The following is a 21,469-nucleotide window of genomic DNA, read 5'->3' as shown; positions in this document are numbered from 1 at the left end:
AATTGTCTTTATTTGCAGATAAAATGATTCTGTATGTTCAGAATCATGAAGCTATGACAACTAGAAGCAATAAATAAATTTTAAAAACTAGTAGATATATAAAATTTATGTTTACAAAAATGCATGTTTCTATGTACTAAGAGCAATGCTGTATAGACATTTTTATAGTCACTAGTGGATTGTGTAGTATACATATGTTCAGTTTCAGTGGCAAATTGCTCCCCAAAATGACTATACCAATTTATACTTTTATCAATAGTGTTTGAGTGTTTGTATACTTTTCTATATACTCTACAAAAGGATATCAGTTGGTTGTGATGGTGCACATAATACTTAAGACTCAGGAGACTCAGGTGGGAGAACTACCACAAGTTCGAAGCTAGCATTGGCTGTATAGTGAGATCAAGGCCAGCATGAATTATAGGGCAAGACCCTGTCTTAAAACTAAAACAAAATATATCAGAGCAGATTCTTCTCTTCTTATCCCCTCCCCTCCCCCTTGCCTCTCCTCCTCTCCCCTCCTCTCTCTCTCTCTCTCTCTCTCTCTCTCTATATATATATATATATATATATATATATATATATATATATTCAGTAATCAAACTCAGGACCTTGAGTTTGCCAGACAGGCACTGTGCCAATGAGCTATATCCTCTGTCATTTTTATTTTTGAGACACAGTCTCACTATGTAACCTAGCCTGGGCTTGAGCCTGTGGGATCCTCGTGCCTCTGCCCTCTAAGTGTTGGTTATAGGTGTACACTACCACTCTTATTTTTTATTAATCCAGTAGATATGTGTAAGTATATCCTTGTGCTGCTGTATTTCTACTTCCCAGAATAATCCCCATCACCTCTTGCGTCTAGAAATGCCACCTAAATATGAATTTATTCTGACTTACCTTTTGACAGACATTGGGAACACCTCGTCTACTTTTATATCTAAATACAGGTGTGCCCTGTATTTAGATATAAAAGACATTATGTCTTTTATACCATTGACCATGCCAGTCTTATTTAGATGCTCTCCTCATACGCCTGCCGAGTCATGCACCCTTGTGAAAATATTGTCTGTGTTTTCTTTCTCTTTTGTATTACTTCCTATCTTCCTTTGAAATTGACCAATGTTTCAGAAAGGATAGCCAAAATTTTCTCTTACATCTCTTTTTCTATACTATTTTTTATATCATGTTGTTCTGTAAATAAATAAATAATAAATGAATGAATAAATATATTTTAATTTCTTTTCAACTTTCTTGTGTCCTACCTGTTTATATCACCCATACAGTCTTCATATGTGTGCCTTGTACAGAAGATCTATTCATTAAATATTGTTAAATGAATTAATGCAGGATAGTTGATAATCCATCCACATGGGAATTAAGTTTCTCCTTGAAGGTATCATGGTCTAAGAACATACCAGCTGATATTGCTTATAGAAAACAGCTATAGAGGGGCCCGGGAGATGGCTCAGTAGAATAAGCCTGGCAAGCACAAGGGCCTGAGTTCAATCCCTGGTCCCACCAAAAAAAATTTTAAAAAGAAAAAGAAAACAGCTATAAAATCTGAACAAATGGTATAAAACCTAACTGTTTGAAGGTATTACAGAGTGAGTAGGAGCAGTCTCCACAGGGAATTCATGTTCCTTTAGGGGAGGGCAGATAAGAGGGTCTGTTTCTGTTTCTGTGGCTTTTAGTTTCAGACTGAGTGCAGCCCCAACAATTTGCAGCATGGTAGTAAAGGATTTATATGGAAAACCATCGCAGTTCTGGCCTAGGAAGCCACAAAAGTGAGCATGAAAAGGCTGAAGAGAGCAGACCCTCAGTAGGAATCAAGCCAGAGAAGAGAGCCAGTTAGATCTAGCTGATCCTGGGACTATGTATAAGAAACAAACTTAAAATATCTCAGCCAAAGGCTAGAAATCTGAATGGAGACCAGAATTAAAGTTCCACAGATAAAGATGAGTAAACAGATGCAGGTAGACTCTTCGAGAGAGTATATACAGCAATGATGGGGAACCTTATAGAAGTTTCAGTGATACAGACATGTGCTGTGGCACATGTGCCACAGGCTTGCCACCACTGGATACCGTTCACTTGGAGAATGGAAGATAACAAAACTTACTTCCTATCTCTGAGGCATTTAGCTTTGGGCTTACAGCAGTTCGTGACTCACATAGCAAATGTGGAAACTAGGGAATCTGAGAAGGAACTCTAATGTAGAATCCCAGAACAAAAAGTCAGAGAAGGGACCTTTAAATTTGTCTACTCATCACTCTGACTGAAACTTGAATGACACATCTGCTGAGCCAACTTTATTTATTTATTTATTTATTTATTTATTTTGCGGAACCAGGGATTGAACTCAGGCCCTTGAAGCCAACTTTAAACAGCTCAACTATAGACACAATATCTACAGAGACCAGAGATGCTGCTCAAAATACAGTCTGGGTTCACTCCCAGACAAGACTTTGAACAAGTTGACGTTCATTTTATTCAGGATATGATCTAAAACTTGCCCAACATCCAAGGAATCAAAATGGCACATATTCTCTACATAAAAGAAAATCAATTAAGTTCAACCCCAAGATGAACCAAATGTTAGAACTAACATACAAGGATTTTTTTTTTCTTTTTCAGAACCGGGGATTGAACTCAGGCCCTTGTGCTTGCCAAGGAAGCACTTATTCTACTAAGCCATCTCCCCGGCCTTGATATACAAGGATTTTAAAGTGACTACTGTCTCAATTTTTTCAGAGTATGAGGCGTGTTTGCATTACATGAAAGTTTCAGAAGAGAAATGACCAATAGAAACAATTTTTTTAAATAGAGAAAGGGCCGAAATTTTGTAGATGTAAGGCCTAGTGCCAAGCAGGATGAGTGCAGTGAGTTTTATGTCAAGGCATGTTGGCATCAAGAGAGTTGACAGCCAGTGAGGCCAATTGAGAGGAACCACACAGTGCAGCAGCGTGCAGAGTAGTCTTCCGTACAAACAGAACAGCATTCCTGATAGCATCTTTCATCAGACGCCATCAAGGCTCAAGGGAAATGGAACAAAAACCTTAAAATGCTGAAAGAACACATTTGTCAACACAGAATTCCTATATCCAGTGGAAAGACCAATAGAAAATAAAAGGGAAATGAAGGCATTATTAGGTAAAAGAACTTGTTACTAGAATACGTGCTCTGTAAAATTACTAAAAGAAGTTCTTCAAGCTGAACAAAAATGATGTCAGATGGAAGTTTAGATTTTCAGACTAGAATGAAGATTATTTGTAAGAAATTATAAGTAACTGCAAAATGCTCATATTCTTATTATCTCCTACTCCTTTCCCTCTTGTTCTAATATTTTAATAAAATTTAAGTTCTGAGAACCAAAATTATCACAGTGCCTTTTAGGATTTTAATGTATGTAGATGAATTCTATGTAACAACTATAGTATAGAGGATAGGAGAGATATGAATCTATATCATTACAAGAGTTCTATATTTTACCTAAAGTAGTATATTACTATCTAAGATGACTATGAAAAGTTGTGGAAGAACATATAGATAGATAGATAGATAGATAGATAGATAGATAGATAGATAGATAGATATGTACGTACGTACATACATACATACATGCTATCTAGGTCACCTACTCCAAAAATAATGCCAAAGTGAATAGCTCAAAAGTCAGCAGAGGGCTGGGGAGATGGCTCAGCAATCTAATTGTCTGCCTAGCAAGCCCAAGGACCCGGGTTCAATCCCTAGTACCACATGGCTGTGCTGGCCCTGGGTGCCGAGGTGGCCACTGAAACCGGGCATGGTGGTACACACCAAACCACATCCCAGCGCTAGGGAGGCAGAGACAGGAGGGTCATTATGAGTCCAAGCTATGTAGCAAGATCCTGTACCAAATAAAAAATATTAAAAAAGAAAAAAAGCCAACAGAAAATTTACAATTCTTAAACATAATTTACATAATCACCACCACCACCCTTGAGGTAGGAAAGAAGGAATAGAGGAACAAAAGAAAGGACTGAAGTGGGAACTAAAAGATAAGGTGGCAGAGTCAAATGTAACTTTGTAGGTGATTGCCTGAATAGTCATCTTAGTAATGTACTACTTCATGTAAAATATACAACTATAACTATACAGATTCATATCTCTCCTATCCTTTATACTATAGTTGTTACATAGAATTCATCTAATACATCAAGCACCTATTCAAAAGCAAGAATTGTCTGAACAGATAAAATAAGACCCAACTAAATGCTGTCTGGAAAGGATGACGTAAGCTGAAAGCAAATGTATAGAAGAAAGAATACCATTCATACACTGAGCATAAGTTTAAATAGCTAAATTCATATAAAATACAGATTTCAAAACAAAAACTAAAACATCCAGCATTGATCTTTTTAATCATCCATAATGATCATCTTCCTGTCCAGCAGGAAGGTGTAATAATTGTAAATACATATATACCAATAGCAAAGTTCTAAAATAAAGAAACAAAAATGATGGAACTAAAATTAGAACTGGACAACTCTTATCATCTTTGGAGATTTTAACATCCCTCCCTCTCCAATTGGTAGAATTACACCAAAAAATTCAGCATAGATGTAGGAGAGCTAAGAATTACTGTGAGTCACCTTGTCTTTGTTATGGGGGGTTTTTTAGTATGTGTTTGTGGTACATAATGAATGCATTTACTGTGGGTATTTGGTACATGTACATTACATGTCTTTATTATTTTTGTGCCCCGCCGTGAACATCTCTTGGTCCCCTTCCCACTTGCAGAAGATCTATCTTCCTGTTTCCTATTTTTTGTGTTGCCCTTTATTTAGACTTTGAATTTCTCATGTAAGAGAAACCATACAATATTTAAGCTCGTGTGTCTGATTTACTTTACTTAATATTATGGTCTTAGGTGCATCCATTTTCCTACAAATGATTCAGATTTATTCCTCTTTATGGCAGAAATAGAGATAGAGGTGTATATTAATTTTGATACAATCATCTGTTGATATAGGTAGTTTCCAAGATTTAGCTATTTTGAATTGTGCCACTATAAAAATGTAGATGCATGTGTCACTGTAATATGATGCCTTTGGCTCTTTGGGAAGACACCTAGAAGGGAATAGCTGGGTTGAATGGAATTCCTAGTTTTAGGGGTTTTTAAGCAATCTTCATATTGATTTCCATAATCATTGTACTGGTTTACATTCCTACCAAGAATGTAAATGCCTGGCCAGCATTTGATTTCTTGGTGATGGGCATTCTTTCTGGAACAAGATAGAATCTCAGTGTCATTTTAATTTGCATTTCTGTTTTAACCAGAGATGTTGAACATATCTTCATGTATTTATTGGCCATTTGTATTCTTCTCTGAGAAGTGTCTGTTCAGTTTTAGGTGTTCGTTTCATGACTGAATCTTCTACTCTGAGGAATTTTTTTTTTCTTTAAATACTGCAGATATCAGCCAAGGAGATAGCTCAATGAAATAAGTGTTTGCCTGGCAAGCAGAAGGTCCTGAGTTCAATCCCTGGTACCACCAAAAAAAATAAATACTCCAGATACCGATATTCTGTCTGCAGAATAGCTGGCAGAAGTGTTTTCCCATTCTATAGGTTATCCCTTCACTCTAGAATTTCTTTGGGTGTACAGAAGCTTTTAAATTTTATATAGTCCCATTTGTTAATTCTTAATGTTATTTCTTGTGTAGTCAAGGTTCTGTTCAGAAAGGCCTTACCTATACCTGGCCCTTTCATCTTCCAGCAGGTTGTTTCTGTTTTACTACTTAGATCTTTGAACTATTAGATTTTAGTTTAATTTATGGTAAAAGCAATCTAACTTCAGTCTTTTGCCTGTGGATAACCAGTTTTCCCAACATTTGCTGAAGAGCTTATCAGTCCTCCAGCATGTTTTGGAGCGGTCATGTTTTGATTTATATTCTTAGAACATTTCATCAAATGATGATAGAATTCACACTCTCTCTAATATACATGGCACATTGACCATGGCAGACCATATTCTGAGACAGAGAACTAATCTCAGTAAATTTATAAATGTCAGAATCATCAGTGATTAGAAATCAGTAAAAGACTAGCAAAGGTAGAGTTGTGACCAAACACAGATCAGTCTGCTTTGGGCTGAGGGGACCAGTGTGGTGAGTCAGGTGCACGGCACTAGTGGAGACGCAGTATAAGGAGCCCCTGATGGGGAGCCCGCAGTTACATGCAGACAACACTGCTTATCAAGTTAAATACTCAGAACTGCTGGATTTTTATATGATAACTGCAGTGAAGAAAAAAGGAGGCAGTGTGTTCAATCTTTTTCAGTTAACAAACTCCAAAGTTTGATTAAAAATTTGTAGCCACGCATATGGTACATGCCTTTGATCCCAGCACTTGTGAAGATGGCAAATTCAAACTCAGCCTGGGCTGAAAAACAAGACCCAATCATAAATTCAAACAAAAAAATTATGACTTGTTTTTCCAAGAAGATAAGTAGTACTTCTGCAAAGCTTCTGTGTTGTGCAGAGTACCATGTCCAGACATTTGATAAAAGCTGATTCATGGTATGAGCATTTTAACAGTTCAGATTTTAGAAAAAGGAACTGCAGAAACTGAGCTTCTGAAATGAACCTACAAACATTTTTCAGACCAGCCAAATAGCTTAGCAGATTAAAGTGCCTACAAGCAGGCTGTGGTTCCATCCCTGAGCTTGCCGTGCCAGCCCTGCCCGCAGGGTGTGCTGAGATGGCAACTGAGACTGGGCATGGTGGTGTGTGACTGTAATCCCAGCTCTTGGGAGGCTGTAAACAGGCAGATCACTGTGAGTCTGATCTAGTAGTGAGACTGAACACCCTGTAGGCCCTTCCCTAAAATACAAAATACAAAAAAAAGAACATTTTTCTCCATATCCTTCTTACACAGTCCAGAGCTGATTTATGCAACAATAAAAGCTCTGTGATACCTACCCTCAAAAATACATTTCCTTGTATAGAGTAAGAAAATGGTGTTCTTCCCATCAAAGCTGGTTATCTGTCAAATAGTGATCAGGATTAACAAGAGCAGTGCATCCTGAGGCATCTATCATCTCTCTGTGGCACTCCCAAGGAGAATTCTGGCAGTGCCTGATAGCATATTTTTGCAGTACTTTCAAGGATCATTTCATTTATTTTATTTTATTTTATTTATTTATTTATTTTGGGGGGCTCTGGGGATCAAACTCAGGACCTTGCACTTGCCAGGCAGGTACTTAAACTACTAAGGTATTTCCCCGACTCCTCACGCTCTATTTTAAAGTTGAGTGTACAGTTCACCTTATTCCAGGTGTAGTATCTTCAAAATGTTGACATCATATACTCTCTCCTGTTACTACATTAAAGATATTGACTCTTTGTATAGAAAGTAAAATGGCTCCAGAAAAATCATTTTATGTGACAGTAGTCTCAAAAGTTAAACATCACAGTGCTTGCTCTCATGCTGAAGTTATGAATTACTTGAACAATCACAATAGTATGTTTCACCAGACGTATTTCAAGTAGTTTACTTTTGACATCTCTGTAGCATGGAGTATAAATCAAAAGTAGGAAATAATTTATATCATCAAGAAGTAAAAGGGCATGGCAGTTTTTCTTAATGTGTCTCCCAGACTCAAAGTTAAAAACATTGTAATATTTTTTCTGTGACTGCAACTGTGCTCATATTTATAAATAATATACACAGAGACAGAAAAATAATCCCTGAGAATGAAAATATTTACTTTCAATAGTAGGGCTAAGGGTGAATTGTTTATCTGTTTTGTTTTGCTCACTTTGTTAAAATTTTCTTTACTGTTGTTGTCTTGCCTTTATAACAAGGTTCCCTGCTAGTACATTTCTGTGTTGCCCTATCAAAACAGAGGATAAACATTGCCACAGTCCTGATGCAGGAAAATATGTGTTAGCAAGCTTTAAGTGAGGAGCTTAGGCTCTTCCTGTGTTGTATCAGATCTTTGATGTAAACTACTCAGAGTATTTCCCAGCAGATAATAATAATTAGGTCTTCCACTGGAAAGAGCACTTCATAAAAGTTTTTCTCTGCAAAATAGAGTAAACACTCTTTGATCCTTTGTGCTTTTACACCTCACAACTTTAATTGTTATTCCTCATTTCCAAGACTCAGTGGTAATAAATAGTTTGAATTCCAGTGTAGGGAAAATTATGGCATTTCTCAGCATTGCCTGTGACCCCACCTTCAGAATGTGGCTGGAGTATCCCATCCATCGTCTCACACCCTTTGTCTCTTTTCCAAATACAGATCCAAACGTGCAGTTTTTTTTTCTTAACCCTGACGCTGACTCCATTTCTCTTCCCCCAAGTCTCTGTACCTGTATCTCCTCAGTTCTACAATGCTGCAAGTGCTAACTCACACTAATTAAGCATTTCTGAGCCCCTGGCCCTTCCTGAAGAGAAGTAGGAGTAACCGGTGGGAGTCAGGCGTGTGCACTGACATCAGGGAAACTCCTGATGGCAGGCCGGTCTGTCTGCAGCCCAGTTGGCACTACCTGTGCTGCTGGACCCACACGCCTCAGCCCTCTAAGGGCACAGTGCTGTGGCTTGGGCTGATTCATGAGACCCTGAAGGAGGGGAAAGCATATGGATAGAGATCTCCCCAGCTTCTGTGCAAGAGGCCCTTGACTTCCTGTGCATCCAGACTCTCTGTAGGGCGAGGGTCCTCCTTCATTGTCTAGCTGCAAAAGCCATGCTGTTCTTCCTTCAAGGAGGCAGAAGGTGAAGCCACATCCCTGACTTGGATTTTGGACTGAGGAGCATCTGTAGGAAATCCTGCCTGCCTGCCTGTCTCATGCCAACCTTTTTCAGAGCTCCATGAATCTAGTTATAACAGGCCTTTTCCATGCCAGCCTCAGCATTATTGCCCTTTAGCCTTTCACTCCTCTTATCCCCCAACCCACCCATCTGCCTTCTGAATTTGAAACCTAAACGCAGCCATCTTCATAAAAAAGAGAGAAAAACATTTTAGTTGTCTGGGGATTTATTGTTTAAGAAACTTGTGCTTTATGGAATATTTACAAGAAACGGTTTTTGAGATTAATTAGAGGTCTCAGATTTGCTTTTGGCCATTAAACTCAGTAGACATTTTAGCTCTGTTCTACAAAGCACTGATGGGGGCTGGTGAGATGGCTCAGGGGTCTAAAGCACCTACTTAGAACAAGCTTAACAAAGCAGAGGGACCGCGGTTCAATCCCCCAGCACCACATGCCAGCCAGCCCCGCCCCCTGGTGGGCTGAGCTGGCCACACACACATACACACACACAAGTAAATAAATAAATAAATTTAAAAAAAAAAAAGCACTGATGATTATCCTTTAACCAATTCAGTTTTCATCATATGAAATAGACTATTTCTCCCACTACAGGTAAGGAGCCCTGTTTTAAATTAAACATTTCAATTTTCCCCAATTTATTTAGTTTCTGAATTTAAAAACACTATGCACAAGCATAGGTATAGATAATTAAAATATGAAGTGGTTTATACACACAATGGTTAGAATTTTATATTTGCTCCTTATGAGCTATAGAGACTACAAGAGCCCTGATGTGAAAATGGTCATCTTTTTCATTTTATGTTCCTGATCAGAATCTCGTCTCAGATGGTTTATAAATAACCTAGGGAAAGAAATAAAATAAAAATAACCTTGGAGGGCTGGTGAGATGGCTCAGTGGTCTAAAGCACCTACTTAGAACAAGCTTAGCAAAGCACAGGGACCGCGGTTCAATCCCCAGCACCACATGCCAGCCAGCCCCGCCCCCTGGTGGGCTGAGCTGGCCACACACACACACACACACACACACACACACACACAAATAAAATTTTAAAAAAAAAATAACCTTGGAAACCGCATTTCCTTTTGTCTTTCTCTGTTGTTATTACATTGTCTGACCTTAATAAATTTTAGTCCTGGCACCCTGCAAGAGAATGCAGATTTCTGTCCTTAGGCTGGGCTTGGAGACAGCCCTACTCAGTGTCGCCAAGAATCTAAAATTGAAGTTAAAGAGGGGCCTGCTGGTTAGCTCAGTCTTTGTTTTTGTTTTGTGGTACCAGGGATTGAACTCAGGACCCTGTGCTTACCAGGCAAGAGCTTATTCTACTGAGCTATCTCCCTGAGCCCTAGCTCAGTTGTTTAAGCGCCTGCTCAGGCAAACACAGGCACACAGTCAGGTGCAGGATACTGTGGTTGGATCCCCACCTCCGTCTGCCTTACCAGACCTGCCCTTAAGGCAGCCTGTGCCCGCCCCCCCCCAAAAAAAAAAAGTCCTTCTCAACTTTAAGGCTGGCCAAATGCTCAGCGAATTAAAGCTAACGCACCTGCAAGTGGGCGCAGGGGCCAAGGTTCCATCCAGGCCTGCCGTGGCCGGCCCCGCCCCGAGGGCCTGCTGAGACAGCAATTGAGAATGGGCATGGTGGCATGCCGTAATCCCAGCTCTTTTTTTTAATTCCAGCTCTTGGGAGGCTGTAAACAGGCGGATCACTAGGAGTCCAATCTATTAGTGAGAGTCTGAACATCCTGTAGACCCTTCCCTAAAATACAAAAAAATAGATAAAATTGAAGTCAAAGAGAAAATGATCTTGTCGTCCTAAAACCAGGAAAGAGAAAAAATGGATTAAATGGATTACAGAAGAAGCATAAGGGCTCCTTGGTGTTCCTGCCTTCCTTATTTGATACAGGTTTTTATTGGTGGGTGACATTAGCATCTTTCTCTCAGTAGACCTCCAGCATTTCCCCAGTGCTGCTAGATGCGTATGCAAGGGTAAGGCTAATCAGCTCCAGGCCTCCCAGCCAGCCTCCTGAAAGTTCATGAATTTGAGAATATATATATAATTAAAGGCCTGAAGCCATTATTTTAGACTTTCTTCTTTCTCCTACCTTCAAGTATTCATTTGACTAGTTTGGTTGGAGGGGGTAGATAATTGTGTATATTTTCTAAGCAAGTCCAAATTAAATATTTTAAATGTCAAATTAACCTTTACAAACATTTGCTTGAATTCAGTAAACTTACTTTGTAATAATGTTTTGACCAATTTTAAATATAAAAGGCATTAAGATTTTTTTAATTTTAAACATGAATATAGCACATTCATGAGAATTGCTTTAGTTTACTTCAAAGATATTCCTATCAAGCTTAAAATGATCTTGTGATCAGTGAGAGTTTTTAATGGCAGTTGAATTTGTTTCAGTATTTTGAGGTACTTTCAAAGCTTGCTTCAGTACTTTGAGGTGCTTTCATAGCTTCTCAGACTGGCTATGTTTGACTCCTGTGTCTGAGTATTTGTTTTTGTACATTGTATTTTCCAACTCTGAGTCTAAACTGATTGCTAAGGAGCTGTTGTTTGAAGTTGGATGAGGAGGATTAAGCTTAAAAGATAAGGATTAAGTCTGTTCTTCTAAAGTAATTTTAGCAAACATATATTTTCAGTCCTACAGGTTAAGACACTTCATCTAATGGAAGGGACACCCTCCATGAGCCGTGTGCTTTCTTAAAGAGAGGCTACACACTGGGAGAGCACTATCACTTGTGCTTTGGCAAGGCTGGAAATGGAGCCTGGCAGCTCCCTGGCAGCACAGGCTATCTGGCCCAACAGTGATAAGCAAAGACAGGCTGGCTCCTTCAAGGAAGCTTTCAGTAGTTCCCAAACTCACTAGCCAACTTTCCCCTGTGGACCATTCATTTATCAGGAAATGAAATTGGTTACACGGTTTCTCACATTGCCAAACCTCACTGACGAAATCTGGTTTCTTCCAAAAAGTTCAGGAGAAGCATTAACTCTTTACTTTTGACCAGTACTTGAGGTCTTTGTCCCTGACGATCCCTGTCAGAGTGAGGGTTTGAGAAACACCAAAGGGAAGGGGTGCGACTATGGAGCAGGCATAGAATGAGTCTGGGGGATACTTCATTGGTATCAAAAGTGACCTGTTAAGAATAGGATTTTTTTTTTCATAGTAACCTTGTCATCTTTCAGTGACACTTTCATGTGACTGACTTTTCCACTGCAAAAATGAACATTAATCATTTGCAACATAACTCAATAACTTAACCTAAAGATCATTGCTTAAAAGTTGTAAAACTAGAAGGAACAAAAATGAAATGAAAAAAGAAGTATGTATGGCACAGAAATTGGGTGGGAGAAGGTTAAGTTATTGCAAAATGTATAATCTAGTTCATATGTTTAAGGAACGGAACTAGGCTAAATTATCCAAAATATTCTGACGTACTGAATCATTTCACTTTGTAAGGCAGTCAGCCGAGCAGGGCATTCTGTTATAGGCTAGTCTGCTTGGTGCCGTATCCAGCTACGACCTCCTGTGCTTAGAATTAGCAGGCCCAGAGGTAACACACAACATGCATGTGGCAGTTATTATGGCTGTGGAAGTGGTTACAGGCTAATTGATAGCAGTAGCAGCTAGAGACAGCCTTATTTAATTTTCAATAGTCCCTATGAGAGGATGCTATAAATGGGTCTCTTTGTAGTCTCACCGTTGTTGTCCTTTCTCTGTTGTTAAATATATGATAGTACACTTGATGAAAGTTAGAAATGGATTTTCCTGACTTGTTTTCCCCATTTGGAGATTATTTTCATTTGACTTTTTTTTTTTTTTTCCTCCTTTCTTCAAGACAGTTTCACTATGCAGTTCAGGCTGCCTTAAACTCATTTTGTAACCCTGGCTGGCCTTGAATTCGCAGCAATCCTCCTGCCTAAGCCTCTGGAGAGCTGGGATTACGGGCATGTGCCACCACATCCAGCCTTCATTTGACTTTTTTTTTTTTTTTTTTGGTGGAACCAGAGATTGAACTCAGGCCTTTGCACTTGCCAGCCAAGCACTTATTTTACTGCGTAATTTCCCCGGCCCCTTCATCTGACTTTTAAATCTTGTATTTTAGGCCCCCAAGTAAATAGTATTAGTGAGCCTTGTTACCTTTGCCTTGTCAGCTGGTGGCTTTGTTTATAATCTGAACCCCAAAGAGACACACTAGTTTCATAAAGAGTAAATGACAGAATCATTCTCTATTCATTACAAGGAGATAAGCTTTTAAGAACTTAATTGCATTTAGACCATTGTGTCCATGGCTGCAGTTGTATCTCAGAATGTTACACAGACTAAAGTAGGTGGTTTTTGTCAAGGTTGATCTTATTTTTCTCCATTCAGTTTTAACATGCTTATTGCAAAAGTCTGTGTCTTGACAATGAAAGCATAGTCTTTTATTTAAAATGCGCATTAGAGGAATTTCACTAATGAAAAAGAAAAGTACTCAAGGAGTATGTCTAGTTTTTGGTTTTGGTTTTGGTTTTTGTGTTTTTTTTTTTTGTTTGTTTGTTTTGTGACTGGGTTTCACCATGCTGGCCTTGAACTCACTCAGTAGCCCAGGCTAGCCTTGAACTCAGATCAATCCTCCTGCCTCAGCCTCCCAAATGCTGGGATTATAGGCATGTGCCACCACATTCAGCTTTTTTTCTGGTATCTAACAACCTCTGCCATTAAATCTCAGTCTAACAAATGTATACATTCAACATGTATAATCCATACAGACATGAAAAGTAATAGCAGATCAGTACTACAAAAGATTTGTCTTCATCTCTGGTGATCTGCACCCCATCCTAACCTATAGGATCTGAAAGTGAAAAATCAGTGAGGATTGGAGTTCTTTATCATGTTCTACACATCCCCCACATAGCCACTCATTATGAGCAGAGCCTATTGAAGAGAAAGCCCCAAATCCAACACTGACTTTTTAAAATCATGACATGAGAGGGTACAAGGAACTACATTTACTTATGGTGTACTCACAATCCTTGGATTCTCGGTCTTTGAATAAATAATCTCCAACATCCAGTGACTGGCATTACTTTTTTTTAACAAAACTACTATTTGAGATAGGGATTTTCTTAACTTTCATTTGTTTGTTCAACTAAGATTGATTAAGCACCTCCTGCCTGTGCAGCACTTTGATGGTTGTCTCTTAAAAGAGGCCTGCCAGTTAGGAGGGCAGTTGCTGAAGTAGCATTCAAAGAAGCAACTTTCTGCCTTTCTTCTTTTTCATATGTAAGGAATCTTAAGTTAATTAAGGGATGCAAATGGGCAGGGAAGAGAGGCAAAGGCAAGACACCGTCAACTCTGAGAGCTATGGACAGAACACAAACCCTGAAAGCAACACCCTGAACCATGTAAATAGGGAAGCAGCTTGCCCTAAAATGTGTGAGTGAATCAGGCTACCCCAGTTGTGTAGTAGTCTGGGCAGGTTGTGCTTACTCAGTGCGCATGAGATTCTCGCTTCAAGGCCAGATGTATCTCGGCCTTGCTTACCTCCTGGAGCAGGTGTGGATTAAGGGACAGTCCGTGTACACGGAGTCTGTAGCACGTGTGAAGTACTCATGATTGTTAGTGAACGTTGGCATCTCGCTTATCTATCCACTTCACTTTTCTAGAACAAAGGCAAAAGTAGAGCCATGGACTCTGAGTAATCAAAACAGAAAGGAGCTATGAGCCCCTTACTCAAACTGACACTCCTCTCTTAATACATGGTTTTAATGAGTTTAGCCATCTGGTTTCCAAGGCCATAATAGATTGGAAGTCAACTTAAAAGAACTGCTACAAGTTAGTATGCCAACAGTGCAGAAAATTGAGGGCTACTTGTCCTCATTAATGTGGGAAAGGACAGAGAACAACATATGTGAATGTTGCTTTTCAGTGTGTCTTAAGAACTTTTACAAGTCTGCAGAGGTCATGACCCTGAGAAAAAGTTGGGGCAGTTCCAGGACAGAGAGCTGATTTCATCTCTCCTCTTGAGAAGCATAAAGTCCTTTCATGCCAAACAGCAAGAAGATAGACCTAAGCCTAAAAGAAGTTCCAAATCACTGGCCTTAAACTTTCAAAACAGATAAATTGCTGAGTGATTTTATTTAGGTGGTTAGTGTGCTTATTTTACCTTGGAAAGAATCATAGCAATATTTTTTTTTAAATTTTTATTTATTTGTGTGTGTGTGTGTGTGTGTGTGTGGGTGTGTGTGTGGCCAGCTCAGCCCACCAGGGGGTGGGGCGGGCTGGCATGTGGTGCTGGGGGATTGAGCCACGGTCCCTGTGCTTTGCTAAGCTTGTTCTAAGTAGGTGCTTTAGACCACTGAGCCATCTCACCAGACCTTATAGCAATATTCCTTAAAATATTGTTTTATTTATAATTTATAATATATTAACTACTTAGCATGAGCATATTAATAATTCTGGTAAGACTAAATTATCTAATTTAACTCTAGATGTAGAATGTAAGGTGACATGGTAGAAAGAGGCAGAGCCAGGCTAACTCAGAAGATTCTTAACTCCCATAACCAGTTTATTTTACTTCTTTTGTTTCATCTGCATTGCCTTATTCTATGTTCTGCTCTCAATATACAAATACTGAGAATTTGTTATAGATTTTTTTTTTACCCTGATTCCAGTATTAAGATACTCTAGTTGTATATTCTTTTTTTAAATTGTGTGTTTGCTTATTTATTTATTTGTTTATTTGGTACAGGGTCTCACTACACAGCTCAGACTCATAGTGATTCTTCTGTTTCAACCTCCCCAGTGCTGGCTTTACAGCCATGTACCACATACCCAGTCTCGGTGGCCAGCATGACCTGTGGTAGCAGGGATTGAACTCCTGTCCTTGCGCTTGCCAGGCAGATGCTTAGACCACTGAGCTATCTCCCCAGCCTTAGTTGTATACTTATGAATTCTATGCAGATGTTTTCATTCATACTACTTAAGAGTTGACCATGAATCTCAGTCTCATAAGTGTGTGACTTCCCAGTGGAATGTAAGAGGTGATTTGGAGTGTAATTACTCCTGGAGAGGAAAAAGGAGAAACCAAACCCTTATTCTGTCTCTTCATCCTCACCATGTGAGAGCTGCAGTGTGATTTTGTTAAGTGCTAGCAAAACCAACAAAATATCAGATTGTCCACATTATTTTTTGGTTGTTTTGATTTACCACTTCTCACTTCCAGCAGCCCAACTAAACAGAAACTGTGTTGGAGTAATTTACAAGGAGTCTCTGAATCAGTTCTGCCCAGCAACATCAGACTGCACTTTCTCCAGTATAAGACGTAAAATTTGTAGCAATGTTGTTTAAAGACAGTTACAGAGGAGCAAGGCTTGAGATTCTTTCACTTTTAAGGCAATAAACTGAATAATATGCCTTTTCTTAGGATCAATAATTAGAATGAAGAAAGAGGAGACATTTTACAAAAGTCCTGTGTTTCAACTTTTCATTTAACAGGGAAAATGAAAAGAATTGACTTACCCAGAATCACTGAGAGGGGCAGGTGCAGGCCCCAGACTCCAGGTTTCCTGACCCTGTTGGAGAATATAACTATGTTTTGCATGACTTTTCTCTACACCAGGGACATGAAGATGCTTATTATCAATGTAAAGTCCTCTTGCAAAAACAGTTTCAAAAAAAGCTTTAAAGTTTAGCTGTCATTAGTAATTAGCTTTTTGCTGATCCTTGTTTAAAAAGATGATGGCATGAGTTTTGGTTTGGTATCATGGTGAATCATATTAGTGTTAATTCAAATCCTCTTTCATAGATCTGTCCCCATTGTAACTAATGGAGTGTGCTTGCAAGAGAGCCAGTTTAGGGGTGCTAAGTGGCCTGTTTAGACAACATTCTCAGGCTAAGTTTCAGGGGTTCAGTGTTCTAGTAAGATAGATATTGTTAGAACTGTATTTTGGTATTATGTTTGCATGCACATTTGTGACTAAAGGAATGCTTTTTTAACAGATTAATTTTTTATTGTATTATATATTTCATTAACTGCAATTTTCGGCTTAACTGGCCAAGAGATGGATTCTGCCCCTCTGCAGCTGAATGTAGCAGGGATAACATTAAAGGATGCCACCCAGCCTTCTTTGTCCCCTAAATAATGCATTCACAGATATTCCCAATCTCACCTTTTTTTAATCCCTGTGTTTCCCATGAGAGCCAGTACAGACTGGATCTCCTTCCTAAGAGTCATATTTTCACCATACTTTCCTTGCTGTACTTCCATAGCACTCCTAATCTACAGCATCTCTTGGTGTTTATTATTATACTGCTTCTGGTAAGACTTCTTAATAAATGTCCTTTTCTCCCCCCAACTCTACTGGAGCACCTAATGTCAGGACTCCTCTGTGTGCTTTATGTATCCAATACCAAGTGTGGGGCCCTGCATACAGTGGCCACATATTGTATGTTTCTTCACTATGATGGAATGAGCAGATATGAGTCTCACCAAAGTAAAAGAAGTTCTTTTGACCAAGATGCAAATATGGTAACCGCAAGGTAGACAAAGAATATTCAGTGAGAGTTTGATACGGGGATAAGATCAGTGGTAGGAAAAGCAGTAGAGAAAGTATGAAGTGGTCACCCAAAACTTTAAGACAACAAAAAGTACTCCAAAGTGTAGACACTGAAAACAGTTTAGCTTATCTGCTAACATTGAACAGATGGGCAGGCCAGATAGCTCAGCAGGCTAAAGCGCCTGCTTAGGCAGGTGCAGGGACCAGGGTTCGATCCCGGAGTGCCGTGCCAGCCCCACTCCCAAGGCATGCTGAGACGTTGGCTAAGACTGGTCATGGTGACAGGCACCTATAATCCCCACTTGGAAGGATGAAAACAGGAGGATCACTATGAGTTCAATCTGCATAGTGAGACCCCGTAGACCCTGTACTAAATACATAAAAAAAATAAAAAATAAAGTTGAACAGATATATACAGTAGTTCCACCATATTTGAGATTTTGCTTTCTATAGCTTATCTATAGTGACCTATATGAAAATATTAAATGGCGAACTGCATAAATAAACAAGTCATAATTTTAAATTAAATGTAGTTACAAGGAGCAGGATGCAGTATGCCATCTTCCTGTATCATCCCACCCTAGACACGAATCACCCCTTTGTCCAGTGTATCTATGCTATGTAGGCTGCCTGTCCATTAGTTAGTTACTTAGTAGCCATCTCAAGCAGATTGATTATTACAGAAATACAGTACCTATTTGTACAGTTTGGAACTATCCAGTTTCAGGCTTCCACTGAGGATAAGGAGACTAGCTGTACCCTAGTCCACTGCTAGGTATACATCTAACAGGAGTGCTTGCCTTTGTGCAAGGGGAGAGATGTATAAAAATATCTATACTATCATTGTTCATTATACAGTGGTACTTTGATTTATGAATACTTTTATTTGTGAACAGTTTGATTTGGCAAAATTTTATTTTTGTTTGCAAATTCTTTATCAGACAACTAGCATGACCACAGTCATCTTTCTCACACAAACACAGACATGGCCATCTTTTCCAGAATTGTGGAGCGAATTAAGTTCATGGACCCAGGTAATCTCCACTGTAGACAGACTCTAGAAACAACTCAGAGTCCAAGAATAATTAAATTGTGCTCTATTAGCAAATGCATGGTATTTGAGTGAGGCAGAGAACAGAGAGGAAGGACAGAAGTGGACAAAGGGGAGAGATCTCTTGTAATAGGAAAGTGGTCCAAGGGAACAAGGGCAAGGGGTGAGGAGGATGTTAAGGGGAAAAATGGAGAATAAAGATATACCATATACAGGAACCTAATAACCCCAACTACTGTAAACATATGTCATAGTAGGAGCCAAGATAATGTCATTATAAGTGTCAAGATAATGGCAACAAGAGTGCAAAATGGGATGGGGAATTGCTGGAGGGAAAAGAATTTTAAAAAGGAAATAAGCTGTAGTAAGTACATGTAACAACTCCCTAAGATGGTCGTAAATGCCATATACTGCAAATAGACTAATTTTTTAACAAAAAGGGCCGGCGAGATAGCTCAGTGGACTAAGCGCCTACTTAGGCAAGTACAGGGACTGGGGTTCAATCCCCAGCACCACATGCCACCTGGCTCCGCCCCCAGGCACACTGAGCTAGCCACTGAGTCTGGGTGTGGTGGCACACGCCTGTAATCCTAGCACTGGGGAGGCTGAAAACAGGAAGATCACTATGAGTCTGAGCTGCATAGTGAGACCCTGAACCAAATACATTAAAAAAAAATTTTCCCCCCTCCCTATATCTCTTGGGCCCGTTCTCACTTATATTTTTAATTCATGTTTGTAGTATATGATGATCACATTCATCATAAGGACTTGAGACTTGGAGAAGTCGCCTATAGTATTAGGGAATGCAGATGTAGTTCACAGAAATGTGAGAAAGAGCAAGGAAATGATCCCCACAACAGTCACAGTGGTAGTTTAGGTGTGCAGTGGGGTGTTGATGGCTAGACTAGTGTGGTTGCTGGCCACTACCTCAGTTGCTATACTCCCCTGTCTGTGAGTTTCTATGTGTGGTCGTTCACAATAGAAAAACAAGGGAAGAGAGGAGTCCATGAAGACTTCATAACTTTAAAAGGAATCCATGCGTATGGTGAGCGAGAGAAGTATTAAGGAGATTCCAGTAAAAGTACAAAGGTTCTTAGCAACTGTGTACATTCTTCCCTTGGCTGCATTCACACGTGGAAAGCAGGTATTTCCTGTTTTCTCTCCCTAAAATGTGATCTGTACCCCTTCTCCTAAAAAAGGGCCAGAGAGGGAGATGTGACATGTTTTACAGTTGCTATATTTGAATAATGATACTATTTTAATCCCTGTTTTAAAATTTTACCCAAGGCATGATACATTTTATTTTACGATAAAGCACTAGTAAAATCTTTTTGGTTACCGTTTCATTAAAGAGAAGGAAAAGATGGGCCAGGAAGGATGAGTTAAAGAAGGTTATAATGAACGTGCACTTAAAGGTTTTAAAGCAATTTGGAATGGGAAATGGATCTAATCGCTGCTCTCTCTAAAATAAAGGCCCAAGCCTTCTGAGGGGATTTTAGAAACATGGTGTACAAAGAATCACAGGAGAAAGCTTGAGTTTCTCTGTAACTATTTTCAGACAATTTGTGTTTTTTACTTATTTTCTCTTATTTAGCAGTGAATTAACTGAACAACTAACTTGTAAGTATACCTTAAACAGGTGTATATGTCCAGAATTGAGAATATAGCTAATTTAAATCATACAATAAGTAAAAACTAAACTGCATAGTTTGGCAATTGTTAGGGATAGGATATCTACTTTTTTAGGAGATGAGTACAAATGGATACTAGGTATGTAACAAGCAATAGAGGGACTGGATTGCAAAATAATTTGTGAAAGGAAAGAGATACTGCAATCTTTGAACATGGGAGATTTAATTAGATTTATTTCAGTTGCAGATTGAGAGTCTGAAAAGGAAACTATATGTATTTGGAACAGTGTCCCAGATGATTTATTAGATTTTAAAACACTCTCACTGGAGATTTCAAGTGCATGTTAACTTCTCCATATACAAGTGTAAAAGGTAAAAATCCCCATGTATCAGTCTATATATGTTGCTTTTAACTTTCGTGTGGGATTTAATGAAATAGATCAGAGCCAAAAATTCAGATTGGCCCTGAGAAAGTGAATGTGACATTTCTTACTGTTAACAATTTCTTCAAGGAGTACAGACAGATGCTTGCTGTGGCGAGCTTTAAGTTTAATCTGTTTTCAGAATTGTGTATCTGATATACATGTTGACATGCTTATTTCAAAAGCATTTTCTTAATAAGTTATAAGTGATTTTCAGGGCCGGCCAAATAGCGCAGCAGATTAAAGCGCCTACAAGCAAGCATAGGCACAGGGGCTGGGGTTCCATCCCCAGGGCCTGCTGTGCCGGCCCCATCCCTGGGGCATACTGAGATGGCAATTGAGAGTGGGTGTGGTGGCGCTCCTGTAATCCCAGCTCTTGGAAAGCTGTAAACAGGCAGATCACTACGAGTCCGATCTTGTAGTGAGACCCTAAAAACCCTATAAACTCTTCCCTAAAGAGTAGTTGAAAATAATTGAAATCTTAGAAGATAATTACTGTTGACCAGTGGGTAGATTTATGAAACATCGTAACTTGAAATCAGAGAATTTACTTTACCAACCAGGAATCTACCCAAGAATGATACTTTTTTAGGCATGGCAGTTATTCTTTTTATTTATTTACTTATTTATTTTTTAAATGAATTTAGGGTCTACAGGGTCTCACTACGTAAATGAGACTCATAGTGATCCAACTGTATTCAGCCTGTCAAGTGCTTGGTTTATAGGCCCCAGTCTCAATTGCCCTCTCAGCGAGCCCCGGGGGTGGGGTGGAGCCGGCATGGCAGGCCTGGGATTGAACCCCAGCCACTGCGCACTGCTGGAGCAGGAGCTTTAGTACACTGAGCTAATGGCATGGCAGTTACTCTAAATGAAGGTTGTGTAGTGGATATGATAAGATACTGTATGCAGTTGCTTGTTGTGGTGAAACTGGCCTTGAATTCACTATGTGAACCTTTGAGAGTGGCCTCTTACATTTCCCTTCTAAAGCTGAAGTTGCTA

The 21,469-nt window shown here is 39.2% G+C and overlaps 1 protein-coding gene across 3 annotated transcripts in view; it reads left to right on the top strand.

The window, feature by feature from the left end:
- The window catches only part of Dym (dymeclin), a 543,161-nt gene that overhangs the window by 500,476 nt on the left and 21,216 nt on the right, over window positions 1-21,469 (top strand). The window contains exon 17 of one of the 3 annotated variants that reach the window (XM_023714739.1): window positions 20,296-20,383. The exons of the other annotated variants lie outside the window; for them this stretch is intronic. Coding sequence (XP_023570507.1) covers window positions 20,296-20,355 — 60 coding nt within the window. The 3' untranslated portion in view covers window positions 20,356-20,383. Of the gene's footprint in view, window positions 1-20,295; window positions 20,384-21,469 lie in introns of those variants that run through there. 3 annotated transcript variants of the gene reach the window in all.

The sequence above is a fragment of the Octodon degus genome, unplaced genomic scaffold (assembly GCF_000260255.1).
Source record: "Octodon degus isolate 3935 unplaced genomic scaffold, OctDeg1.0 scaffold00003, whole genome shotgun sequence".
NCBI lineage: Eukaryota > Metazoa > Chordata > Mammalia > Rodentia > Octodontidae > Octodon > Octodon degus.
This window is presented reverse-complemented; position numbering and strand designations above follow the sequence as displayed.